The sequence below is a fragment of the Carcharodon carcharias genome (genome assembly GCF_017639515.1).
Source record: "Carcharodon carcharias isolate sCarCar2 chromosome 37 unlocalized genomic scaffold, sCarCar2.pri SUPER_37_unloc_2, whole genome shotgun sequence".
In the NCBI taxonomy this organism is placed as follows: Eukaryota; Metazoa; Chordata; class Chondrichthyes; order Lamniformes; family Lamnidae; genus Carcharodon; species Carcharodon carcharias.
Genome location: NW_024470767.1, coordinates 3,080,346 through 3,092,676, shown reverse-complemented (window position 1 = coordinate 3,092,676; position 12,331 = coordinate 3,080,346). Strand labels below are relative to the sequence as shown.

At 62.0% G+C, this 12,331-nt stretch overlaps 1 protein-coding gene across 11 annotated transcripts in view; it reads left to right on the top strand.

Annotated features, from left to right (window-relative positions):
• The window catches only part of mark2b (MAP/microtubule affinity-regulating kinase 2b), a 370,292-nt gene that overhangs the window by 154,093 nt on the left and 203,868 nt on the right, over positions 1-12,331 (top strand). For all 11 annotated transcript variants that reach the window (XM_041182005.1, XM_041182004.1, XM_041182007.1 and 8 more), the window contains exon 3: positions 6,111-6,164. In XM_041182005.1, coding sequence (XP_041037939.1) covers positions 6,111-6,164 — 54 coding nt within the window. The remainder of the gene's footprint in view (positions 1-6,110; positions 6,165-12,331) is intronic.

Here is a 12,331-nt window from a genome sequence, read left to right as displayed (position 1 = left end):
CCAGGCCTCAACTCCTCTTTCGTGCCAGCTCCTCGTAGCCCTCAACTCCCCGATATTTCAAAAATCTAGCTAACTCCTCTTTAAATACTTAGTGATCTAGCCTCTACGACTCTGAGGTAGAGATTTCCAGACTTTCCCTACCCTCAGAGAGAAGAAATTCCTTCGCATCTCAGTTTTAAATGAGTGTCCCCTTATTCTGTAACTATGTCCCCTAGTTTGAGATTTCTCCGCTAGTGGAAGCATCTTCTCAACATCCACCCTGTCAAGACCCCTCAGAATCTTGTAGGTTTCAATAAGATCACCCCTCATTCTTCTAATCTCTAATGAATAAAGGCCTAACCTGTTTAGCCTATCTAGATAAGTCAACCCCTTCATCCCAGGAATCAGCCTAGTGAATCTCTTTCAAACTGCTTCCAATACCAGTAAATCCTTTCTTAAATACGGGGACCAAAGCTGTACACAGTACTCCAGGTGCGGCCTCACCAACACCCTGTACAGTAGTATCAAGACTTCCCTATTTTTAATCACCAACCCCCTAGCAATACAGGCCAAAATTCTATTTGTCTTATTAATTACTTGCTGCACCTACATGCTAACTTTTTGTGTTTCATGCACAAGAACACCCAGATCCCTCTGTGCTGCATTTTTTTTGGAGTCTCTCTCCATTTAAATAATAGTCTGCCTTTTGATTCTTCGTACCAAATTGCATGAGTCCTTGCTGTTAGCTTTCTACTGAGCGCTGGGAGGGAGGATTCCAAATCCAAATGCCGGGAGAGAGAGTGAGGGATCCCGATCGGAGAACCGGGAAAGAGCGTGAGGGATCCCGATCGGAAGACCGGGAAAAAGAGTGTGAGGGCTCCTAATCTGAGCGCCAGGAGCGAGAGTGGGGGAAGCTCCCGAAAAGGAGCGTTGGGAGGGAGAGTGGGGCAAACTCCCGATCGGAGCGCCGGGGGAGAGAGCGGGGGCTCCCAATCGGAGCGCCGGGGGAGAGAGCGGGGGCTCCCAATCGGAGCGCCGGGGGAGAGAGCGGGGGCTCCCGATTGAAGCGCCGGGGAGAGAGTGGGGGCTCCCGATCGGAGCGCCGGGGGAAGCTCCCAATCAGAGCGCCGGGGGAGAGAGCGGGGGCTCCCGATCGGAGCGCCGGGGGAGAGAGCGGGGGCTCCCAATCGGAGCGCCGGGGGAGAGAGCGGGGGCTCCCGATTGAAGCGCCGGGGGAGAGAGTGGGGGCTCCCGATCGGAGCGCCGGGGGAAGCTCCCGATCGGAGCGCCGGGGGAGAGAGCGGGGGCTCCCGATCGGAGCGCCGGGGGAGAGAGCGGGGGCTCCCAATCGGAGCGCCGGGGGAAGCTCCCAATCAGAGCGCCGGGGGAGAGAGCGGGGGCTCCCGATCGGAGCGCCGGGGGAGAGAGCGGGGGCTCCCAATCGGAGCGCCGGGGGAAGCTCCCAATCAGAGCGCCGGGGGAGAGAGCGGGGGCTCCCGATCGGAGCGCCGGGGGAGAGAGCGGGGGCTCCCGATCGGAGCGCCGGGGGAGAGAGTGGGGGCTCCCGATCGGAGCGCCGGGGGAGAGAGCGGGGGCTCCCAATCGGAGCGCCGGGGGAGAGAGCGGGGGCTCCCGATCGGAGCGCCGGGGGAGAGAGCGGGGGCTCCCAATCGGAGCGCCGGGGGAGAGAGCGGGGGCTCCCGATCGGAGCGCCGGGGGAGAGAGCGGGGGCTCCCGATCGGAGCGCCGGGGGAGAGAGCGGGGGCTCCCGATCGGAGCGCCGGGGGAGAGAGTGGGGGCTCCCGATCGGAGCACTGGGGGAGAGAGCGGGGGCTCCCAATCGGAGCGCCGGGGGAGAGAGCGGGGGCTCCCGATTGAAGCACCGGGGGAAGCTCCCGATCGGAGCGCCGGGGGAGAGAGCGGGGGCTCCCAATCGGAGCGCCGGGGGAGAGAGTGGGGGCTCCCGATCGGAGCGCCGGGGGAGAGAGTGGGGGCTCCCGATCGGAGCGCCAGGGGAGAGAGCGGGGGCTCCCAATCGGAGCGCCGGGGGAGAGAGCGGGGGCTCCCAATCGGAGCGCCGGGGGAGAGAGCGGGGGCTCCTGATTGAAGCGCCGGGGAGAGAGTGGGTGCTCCCGATCGGAGCGCCGGGGGAGAGAGCGGGGGCTCCCGATTGAAGCGCCGGGGGAGAGAGCGGGGGCTCCCGATCGGAGCGCCGGGGGAGAGAGCGGGGGCTCCCAATCGGAGCGCCGGGGGAGAGAGCGGGGGCTCCCAATCGGAGCGCCGGGGGAGAGAGCGGGGGCTCCCAATCGGAGCGCCGGGGGAGAGAGCGGGGGCTCCCGATCGGAGCGCCGGGGGAGAGAGTGGGGGCTCCCGATCGGAGCGCCGGGGGAGAGAGCGGGGGCTCCCGATCGGAGCGCCGGGGGAAGCTCCCAATCAGAGCGCCGGGGGAGAGAGCGGGGGCTCCCGATCGGAGCGCCGGGGGAGAGAGCGGGGGCTCCCAATCGGAGCGCCGGGGGAAGCTCCCAATCAGAGCGCCGGGGGAGAGAGCGGGGGCTCCCAATCGGAGCGCCGGGGGAGAGAGCGGGGGCTCCCAATCGGAGCGCCGGGGGAGAGAGCGGGGGCTCCCGATCGGAGCGCCGGGGGAAGCTCCCAATCAGAGCGCCGGGGGAGAGAGCGGGGGCTCCCAATCGGAGCGCCGGGGGAGAGAGCGGGGGCTCCCGATTGGAGCGCCGGGGGAGAGAGCGGGGGCTCCCGATCGGAGCGCCGGGGGAGAGAGTGGGGGCTCCCGATCGGAGCACTGGGGGAGAGAGCGGGGGCTCCCAATCGGAGCGCCGGGGAAGAGAGCGGGGGCTCCCGATTGAAGCGCCGGGGGAGAGAGTGGGGGCTCCCAATCGGAGCGCCGGGGGAGAGAGCGGGGGCTCCCAATCGGAGCGCCGGGGGAGAGAGCGGGGGCTCCCAATCGGAGCGCCGGGGGAAGCTCCCGATCGGAGCGCCGGGGGAGAGAGCGGGGGCTCCCGATCGGAGCGCCGGGGGAGAGAGTGGGGGCTCCCGATCGGAGCGCCGGGGGAGAGAGCGGGGGCTCCCGATTGAAGCGCCGGGGGAGAGAGCGGGGGCTCCCAATCGGAGCGCCGGGGGAGAGAGCGGGGGCTCCCGATCGGAGCGCCGGGGGAGAGAGCGGGGGCTCCCGATCGGAGCGCCGGGGGAGAGAGCGGGGGCTCCCAATCGGAGCGCCGGGGGAGAGAGCGGGGGCTCCCGATCGGAGCGCCGGGGGAGAGAGCGGGGGCTCCCAATCGGAGCGCCGGGGAGAGAGCGGGGGCTCCCAATCGGAGCGCCGGGGGAAGCTCCCGATCGGAGCGCCTGGGGAGAGAGCGGGGGCTCCTGATTGAAGCGCCGGGGAGAGAGTGGGTGCTCCCGATCGGAGCGCCGGGGAGAGAGCGGGGGCTCCCGATCGGAGCGCCGGGGGAGAGAGCGAGGGCTCCCGATCGGAGCGCCGGGGGAGAGAGCGGGGGCTCCCGATTGAAGCGCCGGGGAGAGAGCGGGGGCTCCCGATCGGAGCGCCGGGGGAGAGAGCGGGGGCTCCCGATTGAAGCGCCGGGGAGAGAGCAGGGGCTCCCGATCGGAGCGCCGGGGGAGAGAGCGGGGGCTCCCAATCGGAGCGCCGGCGGAAGCTCCCGATCGGAGCGCCGGGGGAGAGAGCGGGGGCTCCCGATCGGAGCGCCGGGGAGAGAGCGGGGGCTCCCAATCGGAGCGCCGGGGGAGAGAGCGGGGGCTCCCAATCGGAGCGCCGGGGGAGAGAGTGGGGGCTCCCGATCGGAGCGCCGGGGGAGAGAGCGGGGGCTCCCAATCGGAGCGCCGGGGGAGAGAGTGGGGGCTCCCAATCGGAGCGCCGGGGGAGAGAGCGGGGGCTCCCAATCGGAGCGCCGGGGGAGAGAGCGGGGGCTCCCAATCGGAGCGCCGGGGGAGAGAGCGGGGGCTCCCGATCGGAGCGCCGGGGGAGAGAGCGGGGGCTCCCGATCGGAGCGCCGGGGGAGAGAGCGGGGGCTCCCGATCGGAGCGCCGGGGGAGAGAGCGGGGGCTCCCGATCGGAGCGCCGGGGGAGAGAGCGGGGGCTCCCAATCGGAGCGCCGGGGGAGAGAGCGGGGGCTCCCGATTGAAGCGCCGGGGGAAGCTCCTGATCGGAGCGCCGGGGGAGAGAGTGGGGGCTCCCAATCGGAGCGCCGGGGGAAGCTCCCGATCGAAGCGCCGGGGGAGAGAGCGGGGGCTCCCGATCGGAGCGCCGGGGGAGAGAGCGGGGGCTCCCAATCGGAGCGCCGGGGGAGAGAGCGGGGGCTCCCAATCGGAGCGCCGGGGGAGAGAGCGGGGGCTCCCAATCGGAGCGCCGGGGGAGAGAGCGGGGGCTCCCAATCGGAGCGCCGGGGGAAGCTCCCAATCGGAGCGCCGGGAGAGAGAGCGGGGGCTCCCAATCGGAGCGCCGGGGGAGAGAGCGGGGGCTCCCAATCGGAGCGCCGGGGGAGAGAGCGGGGGCTCCCAATCGGAGCGCCGGGGGAGAGAGCGGGGGCTCCCAATCGGAGCGCCGGGGGAGAGAGCGGGGGCTCCCGATCGGAGCGCCGGGGGAGAGAGCGGGGGCTCCCAATCGGAGCGCCGGGGGAGAGAGCGGGGGCTCCCAATCGGAGCGCCGGGGGAGAGAGCGGGGGCTCCCAATCGGAGCGCCGGGGGAGAGAGCGGGGGCTCCTGATTGAAGCGCCGGGGAGAGAGTGGGTGCTCCCGATCGGAGCGCCGGGGGAGAGAGCGGGGGCTCCCGATTGAAGCGCCGGGGAGAGAGCGGGGGCTCCCGATCGGAGCGCCGGGGGAGAGAGCGGGGGCTCCCGATTGAAGCACCGGGGGAAGCTCCTGATCGGAGCGCCGGGGGAGAGAGTGGGGGCTCCCGATCGGAGCGCCGGGGGAGAGAGCGGGGGCTCCCGATCGGAGCGCCGGGGGAGAGAGCGGGGGCTCCCGATCGGAGCGCCGGGGGAGAGAGCGGGGGCTCCCAATCGGAGCGCCGGGGGAGAGAGCGGGGGCTCCCGATTGAAGCACCGGGGGAAGCTCCTGATCGGAGCGCCGGGGGAGAGAGCGGGGGCTCCCGATCGGAGCGCCGGGGGAGAGAGTGGGGGCTCCCGATCGGAGCGCCGGGGGAGAGAGCGGGGGCTCCCGATTGAAGCACCGGGGGAAGCTCCTGATCGGAGCGCCGGGGGAGAGAGTGGGGGCTCCCGATCGGAGCGCCGGGGGAGAGAGCGGGGGCTCCTGATCGGAGCGCCGGGGGAGAGAGCGGGGGCTCCCGATCGGAGCGCCGGGGGAGAGAGCGGGGGCTCCCGATCGGAGCGCCGGGGGAGAGAGTGGGGGCTCCCGATCGGAGCGCCGGGGGAGAGAGCGGGGGCTCCCGATTGAAGCACCGGGGGAAGCTCCTGATCGGAGCGCCGGGGGAGAGAGTGGGGGCTCCCGATCGGAGCGCCGGGGGAGAGAGCGGGGGCTCCCGATCGGAGCGCCGGGGGAGAGAGCGGGGGCTCCCGATCGGAGCGCCGGGGGAGAGAGCGGGGGCTCCCAATCGGAGCGCCGGGGGAGAGAGCGGGGGCTCCCGATTGAAGCACCGGGGGAAGCTCCTGATCGGAGCGCCGGGGGAGAGAGCGGGGGCTCCCGATCGGAGCGCCGGGGGAGAGAGTGGGGGCTCCCGATCGGAGCGCCGGGGGAGAGAGCGGGGGCTCCCGATTGAAGCACCGGGGGAAGCTCCTGATCGGAGCGCCGGGGGAGAGAGTGGGGGCTCCCGATCGGAGCGCCGGGGGAGAGAGCGGGGGCTCCTGATCGGAGCGCCGGGGGAGAGAGCGGGGGCTCCCGATCGGAGCGCCGGGGGAGAGAGCGGGGGCTCCCGATCGGAGCGCCGGGGGAGAGAGCGGGGGCTCCCGATCGGAGCGCCGGGGGAGAGAGCGGGGGCTCCCGATCGGAGCGCCGGGGGAGAGAGTGGGGGCTCCCGATCGGAGCGCCGGGGGAGAGAGCGGGGGCTCCCGATTGAAGCACCGGGGGAAGCTCCTGATCGGAGCGCCGGGAGAGAGAGTCGGGTCTCCCGATCGGAGGTAACAATGTCTTTTTGTTTCCTGCAGGTTGCTGTTAAAATAATTGACAAGACGCAGCTGAACTCCTCTAGCCTGCAAAAGGTAAGCACCCAGGCTGCAGCTCCTGTCAGCTTGTTGGAAGGTGAGGTGTGAGGGTAAGCACCCAGGCTGCAGCTCCTGTCAGCTTGTTGGAAGGTGAGGTGTGAGGGTAAGCACCCAGGCTGCAGCTCCTGTCAGCTTGTTGGAAGGTGAGGTGTGAGGGTAAGCACCCAGGCTGCAGCTCCTGTCAGCTTGTTGGAAGGTGAGGTGTGAGGGTAAGCACCCAGGCTGCAGCTCCTGTCAGCTTGTTGGAAGGTGAGGTGTGAGGGTAAGCACCCAGGCTGCAGCTCCTGTCAGCTTGTTGGAAGGTGAGGTGTGAGGGTAAGCACCCAGGCTGCAGCTCCTGTCAGCTTGTTGGAAGGTGAGGTGTGAGGGTAAGCACCCAGGCTGCAGCTCCTGTCAGCTTGTTGGAAGGTGAGGTGTGAGGGTAAGCACCCAGGCTGCAGCTCCTGTCAGCTTGTTGGAAGGTGAGGTGTGAGGGTAAGCACCCAGGCTGCAGCTCCTGTCAGCTTGTTGGAAGGTGAGGTGTGAGGGTAAGCACCCAGGCTGCAGCTCCTGTCAGCTTGTTGGAAGGTGAGGTGTGAGGGTAAGCACCCAGGCTGCAGCTCCTGTCAGCTTGTTGGAAGGTGAGGTGTGAGGGTAAGCACCCAGGCTGCAGCTCCTGTCAGCTTGTTGGAAGGTGAGGTGTGAGGGTAAGCACCCAGGCTGCAGCTCCTGTCAGCTTGTTGGAAGGTGAGGTGTGAGGGTAAGCACCCAGGCTGCAGCTCCTGTCAGCTTGTTGGAAGGTGAGGTGTGAGGGTAAGCACCCAGGCTGCAGCTCCTGTCAGCTTGTTGGAAGGTGAGGTGTGAGGGTAAGCACCCAGGCTGCAGCTCCTGTCAGCTTGTTGGAAGGTGAGGTGTGAGGGTAAGCACCCAGGCTGCAGCTCCTGTCAGCTTGTTGGAAGGTGAGGTGTGAGGGTAAGCACCCAGGCTGCAGCTCCTGTCAGCTTGTTGGAAGGTGAGGTGTGAGGGTAAGCACCCAGGCTGCAGCTCCTGTCAGCTTGTTGGAAGGTGAGGTGTGAGGGTAAGCACCCAGGCTGCAGCTCCTGTCAGCTTGTTGGAAGGTGAGGTGTGAGGGTAAGCACCCAGGCTGCAGCTCCTGTCAGCTTGTTGGAAGGTGAGGTGTGAGGGTAAGCACCCAGGCTGCAGCTCCTGTCAGCTTGTTGGAAGGTGAGGTGTGAGGGTAAGCACCCAGGCTGCAGCTCCTGTCAGCTTGTTGGAAGGTGAGGTGTGAGGGTAAGCACCCAGGCTGCAGCTCCTGTCAGCTTGTTGGAAGGTGAGGTGTGAGGGTAAGCACCCAGGCTGCAGCTCCTGTCAGCTTGTTGGAAGGTGAGGTGTGAGGGTAAGCACCCAGGCTGCAGCTCCTGTCAGCTTGTTGGAAGGTGAGGTGTGAGGGTAAGCACCCAGGCTGCAGCTCCTGTCAGCTTGTTGGAAGGTGAGGTGTGAGGGTAAGCACCCAGGCTGCAGCTCCTGTCAGCTTGTTGGAAGGTGAGGTGTGAGGGTAAGCACCCAGGCTGCAGCTCCTGTCAGCTTGTTGGAAGGTGAGGTGTGAGGGTAAGCACCCAGGCTTTAGCTCCTGTCAGCTTGTTGGAAGGTGAGGTGTGAGGCTGGGCCACTTCTCATCTGTCAGGTTGTGATGCAGCTCTGCTCTGGAGAGATGTCCGAACCGTGAGGAAGGGGAGTGCTGGTGGTGAGCTACACATATTCAAGTGAGGGGCCCTAGGAAGGCAGAGTGACTGCTGGTCACTGCCTTCATCCTTTACATCGGCCCCGCTGCTGCTCCTGATCGCCCCCTTCCCCCTGTGGCTGTGCAGGCAAACAGAGACCCCCAGTGACGCTGTGTGCTCCTGCTGCTGCTGGAGGGTTGGTAGAGGTTGCTAGCTCTGTTCAGTGCTGTGTAACGTGGCTAACACACTATCAGCTGCTCATTCTGGTTGCTACGCAGACAATTGGAGCTGAACTGTTGAACTGGAGCCTGTCAGGTTTTCTGCTCCAGCATCTGATGCAAATGAGCTTGTTATCACCTTGGGAACAGATACATTCTTGGCCGAGGCTTTTCCCTAACAAAATATTCTCGCCACTGAGAGGCTAACTGTGTTATTCAAGCTGCTGGGTCTGGGTGGAGTAAAGAGGAAGAGCCTCCCAGGCCTGAGAGAATGTGGTCAGTGATTAATCCTCAGGTTTAACCTGCTGTCCCTGAAAGCAGAATTGCTGCAGCCTGTTCACAGTGTGCACAAGCTGAGACTCCACCTGGAGCATGGGGGAAGGGACTGGACTTGGAGCATTGAAACAAGCACAGTTCCGCAGCTTGTCCATTCTGCTCTTGTCTGGGATCCTGCACATGTTCCCGGTCTTACAGATGAGACAGGGTGCTGACTGTCCCCTCAGGTGGACAACGACCCTGTGAAGAAGGCCCGGTGTCCTGCCTGATATTTACCCCTCATCAAACACCTAAAACAGGCTATCTGATCACTTATCTCGTCGTCGTTTATGGGATCTTGCTGTGCGCAAGTTGACTGCTGCATTTCCTACATGACAACAGTGAATACGCTTGAAAAGTACTTCGTTGGCTGGAAGGTGCTTTGGCACATCCTGAGCTGGCAAAAGCTGCTGTATAATTGCAAGCCTGAATTTCTCGGTGTATCCACACTGGCCCAGGTATTGTCATGTTGTAGGTGGGGAGCGACCATGTACGTTGCACTTGGTGTTCACCTTGAGCAGCTGGTGTGCTGTGCCCACCTGTGACTCTGAAACCTAACGGAGCAGATTGGCCCCGCACACTACCTCAGCTATAACAGCTGCCCTCAATCCGAGGGCAGGTCAGCAGGCCCACACTCCTCTGGCTCTGTTGCTGTTTCTCTGGAGGTTCCAGAGTGGAGTGCGGAGAATGTCCAGTCTTCATCTTGTCCTGTACAGTAAGAGTCTTTTCCATTCTTCCCTACTAAGAGCTAAGCCAGGAGCTGAAATGTGTAGATGAACAACAGCTCACGTTTGCGTAACACCTTCAGTGGAGTAAATGTTCCAAGATGATAGGTGCATTATGAACCAAGATTTGACCTCAAACCACCTGAGGAGATATTAGGGTAGGTGACCAAAAGCACCTTCAGAGGTTGGTTTTAAAGCGAGTCTTAAAGGAGGAGAGAGAGGGGCGGAGAGGTTTAGGGAGGGAGTTCCAGACTTCAGGCTGCACAATGTGAAAACAGTGGAACTTGGCGATACTCAGGAGGCTAGAATTGGAGGAGCGCAGAGATCTGAGGGTCGTAGGGGCTGAAGGAGGTTACAGAGCTGTGGAGGGGTGAGGGCTTGGCGTGTTAAAGTTTACAAATCAATCCAGAATGTAATGTAGCTCAGTGAACACAGTGGGGAGTGATGGATGAACAGAGTTTGGTGTGAGTTAGGTCACAGGCAGCAGAGTTTTGGATCAGCTGAAGTTTGTGACAGATGGAAGATGAGCTGCCAGTTAGGGACTGGAATAGCCGAGTCTAGAGATGACAGAAGAGGGTCCCGGCCGCATATAAACTGAGGGAGGGGCAGAGTCAGGTATGAGCAGGAACAGAAGTTGCTCAGGTACCTCTCGGAGTGTAGTGTCTGCTTCATGCCACCTTGGTGGAAATTGTTATCACTCTGGATTCCTGCAGTATCAAAGCCAACAGAACAGTGTCTCTCTTCCCAACCCCAACCTTGGTGTTAACTTTAACGGATGATAATCCATCGTGTTGCCAGACCCGGAGCTCCCTAACAGGCCCCTTGTCAGCTGCCCATGTCAGTGTATCAGGACTGAGCACTTGGACCGCTCAGTGAGTGAATACTGATGGCATCGCAGCTTCAGGGAGAACAGGAGCAAATCAGCAAGGCTGTGTGACCCTTTCCAGAGTGTATTGGTGCTGGATATTTAATGTTATCTGCAGTCTTCGGCCTGCCAGTCACACCCCTCCATAACCCCTCCAGCCCAGTATCAGGTTGCCTTTTTGCTCCATCCTTCCTCGCTTTCCTTTAAAGCCTTTGCAATTCTTCCCTCCGAAACCCCCACCTTATCGCCTCACTGCTTTTAAATTCCTCCAACCAGGGACACCCCACCTGCCCCATCGGCCTTGACGGGTGCGGGCCCTTTAAGTGTTCGCTTCCTTCCTCCCCCATCCCCCATGACAGTGTGAATCATCCCATCTCGCAAGACGCCGAGATGCTTTTCGATGCCCTGATGCGTCTTGAAGGTCCCTTTTTCATGCCACCCATTTCAACACTGGGACACTCTCTCTCTCTCTCTCTCTCTCTCTCTCTTTTTCTTTCTTGCACATGTCAAGAAACGAAGGAATATTTCTCAGAGCCCATCATAATCAGGAGCCTGCTTGGTCTTTCATCCTTTGCCCAGTAATTACTCTGCTTGCATTCAAGGCAGGTGGAGACATGAAGGAGTTAGCTGCTGTCTGCAGCAGTTGTTAATGCTGTAAACTGTTGCGGGTTGCCAAGGAAACTGCGCAACAAAGCCCACTCATCTGCTGAGTTCACAGCTCGGTTATAATGCTACTTTGTTTGCTTTCATTCTTAAAGGGGGGGGGGTGTGTATTCATGCAGTCACACAGTCTCACGCATTATGGAGGCAGATAATTGTATCCTTACCATGGAGTGACTGTGTCCCATTTCATCCCTCTCTCTCTGTTCTGCTTGGAGGTGGCCCACAAAGCAGACGTTTTGTGTAGTATTTGCAGGGTTTGGGGGTGGTGGGGGGGGGGGGGTGCGGTGAAGTGGTCACGCTGCATTGTCTCGGTGGTGGAGCTGCGGGTCGGTGTTCCTCGCTGGTTAAATGCTCTGCGTGGAGCTCGTGCAAAGACCACGCAGCCCAGCAAGTCCACGGTCTCTGCCGGCCCAGCTGCTGGAGCGCAGATTGGAGAGAGAGCGAGTAGCTTGTCCAGGGATCCTGCCCCCAGACGCTCTCCCCAGTGACAGTGAGCGTGTGAGACAACAGCTTCAAGCCGTCTCGAAACGCCAGTGCCCCCTGTGCCAGCCGACCCGGTGGGAGCTCTCTGTCCGGCCAGCACACAGAGAGTGGCAGCCCATAGAGTCACAGCCACAGCACGATTCAGACACCGGGCTGTGGAGGGAGTTCCCCTACATAAACAAAAGGCTTGCATTTTTTAAACTCTGTCCCAACCTCCCAAAGCCCTAAAACCTTCATGGGCACTGAAGAGCTTTTGAAGCGTTCTCACTGTTGTAATGTGCAGGAAATGTGGCAGCCAAGTGGAGCAGAGCAAGATCCCACAAACAGCAATGTGATGGTGGCCCGATCAATCTGTTTTTTAGGTGTTGGCCCCGGGACCCTGGGGAGAACTCTCTTCTCCCACCCCCACCCCCACCCCCCAGCTCTTTTCTAACAGTGGCCTGATGTGGGATCTTTTACATCTGCCCGAGAGGGCAGACGGGGCCTCGGTTTCATATCCCACACAAAAGGCGGTACTTCAGAAGGTGCAGTTCACGCTTCCGAGCCTGGATGTTTGTGCTCAGACTTTTGGAGTGAGACTTGAACCCACAACCTTCAGACTCTGGTGAGAGTGCTACCCACAGTTGAACATTGTAGAAGTTTGAAAGGTGCCTTTGATGGGTTGGTGAAGAGGGTGGATTGCAATATGGGTGTCCGTTCAGCCCATCTTCGCTCAACTATCCAGACAGACCCACCATTTGTCACCCTGCCTTCCACACCCCATTGTAATATGCAGTGTTTATTACTTCCTCCGACCAGAGGTGTGAATACATTAAATGAAAACAGAAAATGCAGGATAAGCTCATCAGGTCTGGCTGTACCCGTGGAGAGAGAAACAGAGTTAATGTTTCTGGTCCAATGTGACTCCTTTTCAGTTCCGAAGCAGAGTCATGTGGACTCAAAACGTTAACTCTGTTTGTCTCTGCCAGACCTGCTGAGCTTTTCCAGAACTTTCTGTTTTGATTTCAGTTCTCCAGCACCTGCAGTGTTTTGCTTTTAGCGTGAATATGTTTCTTGGCTGTGGCTCCTGAGCGTGTCAATGTCACAGAGAGAGCCGCTCTGCTAGTGAGAGAGAGAGATTTTGGTTTATGTCCTAAACAAGGTGTGGTCCCCAAAACCATACAACACTCTGCAAGGTGAGATCAGGAATTTCTGT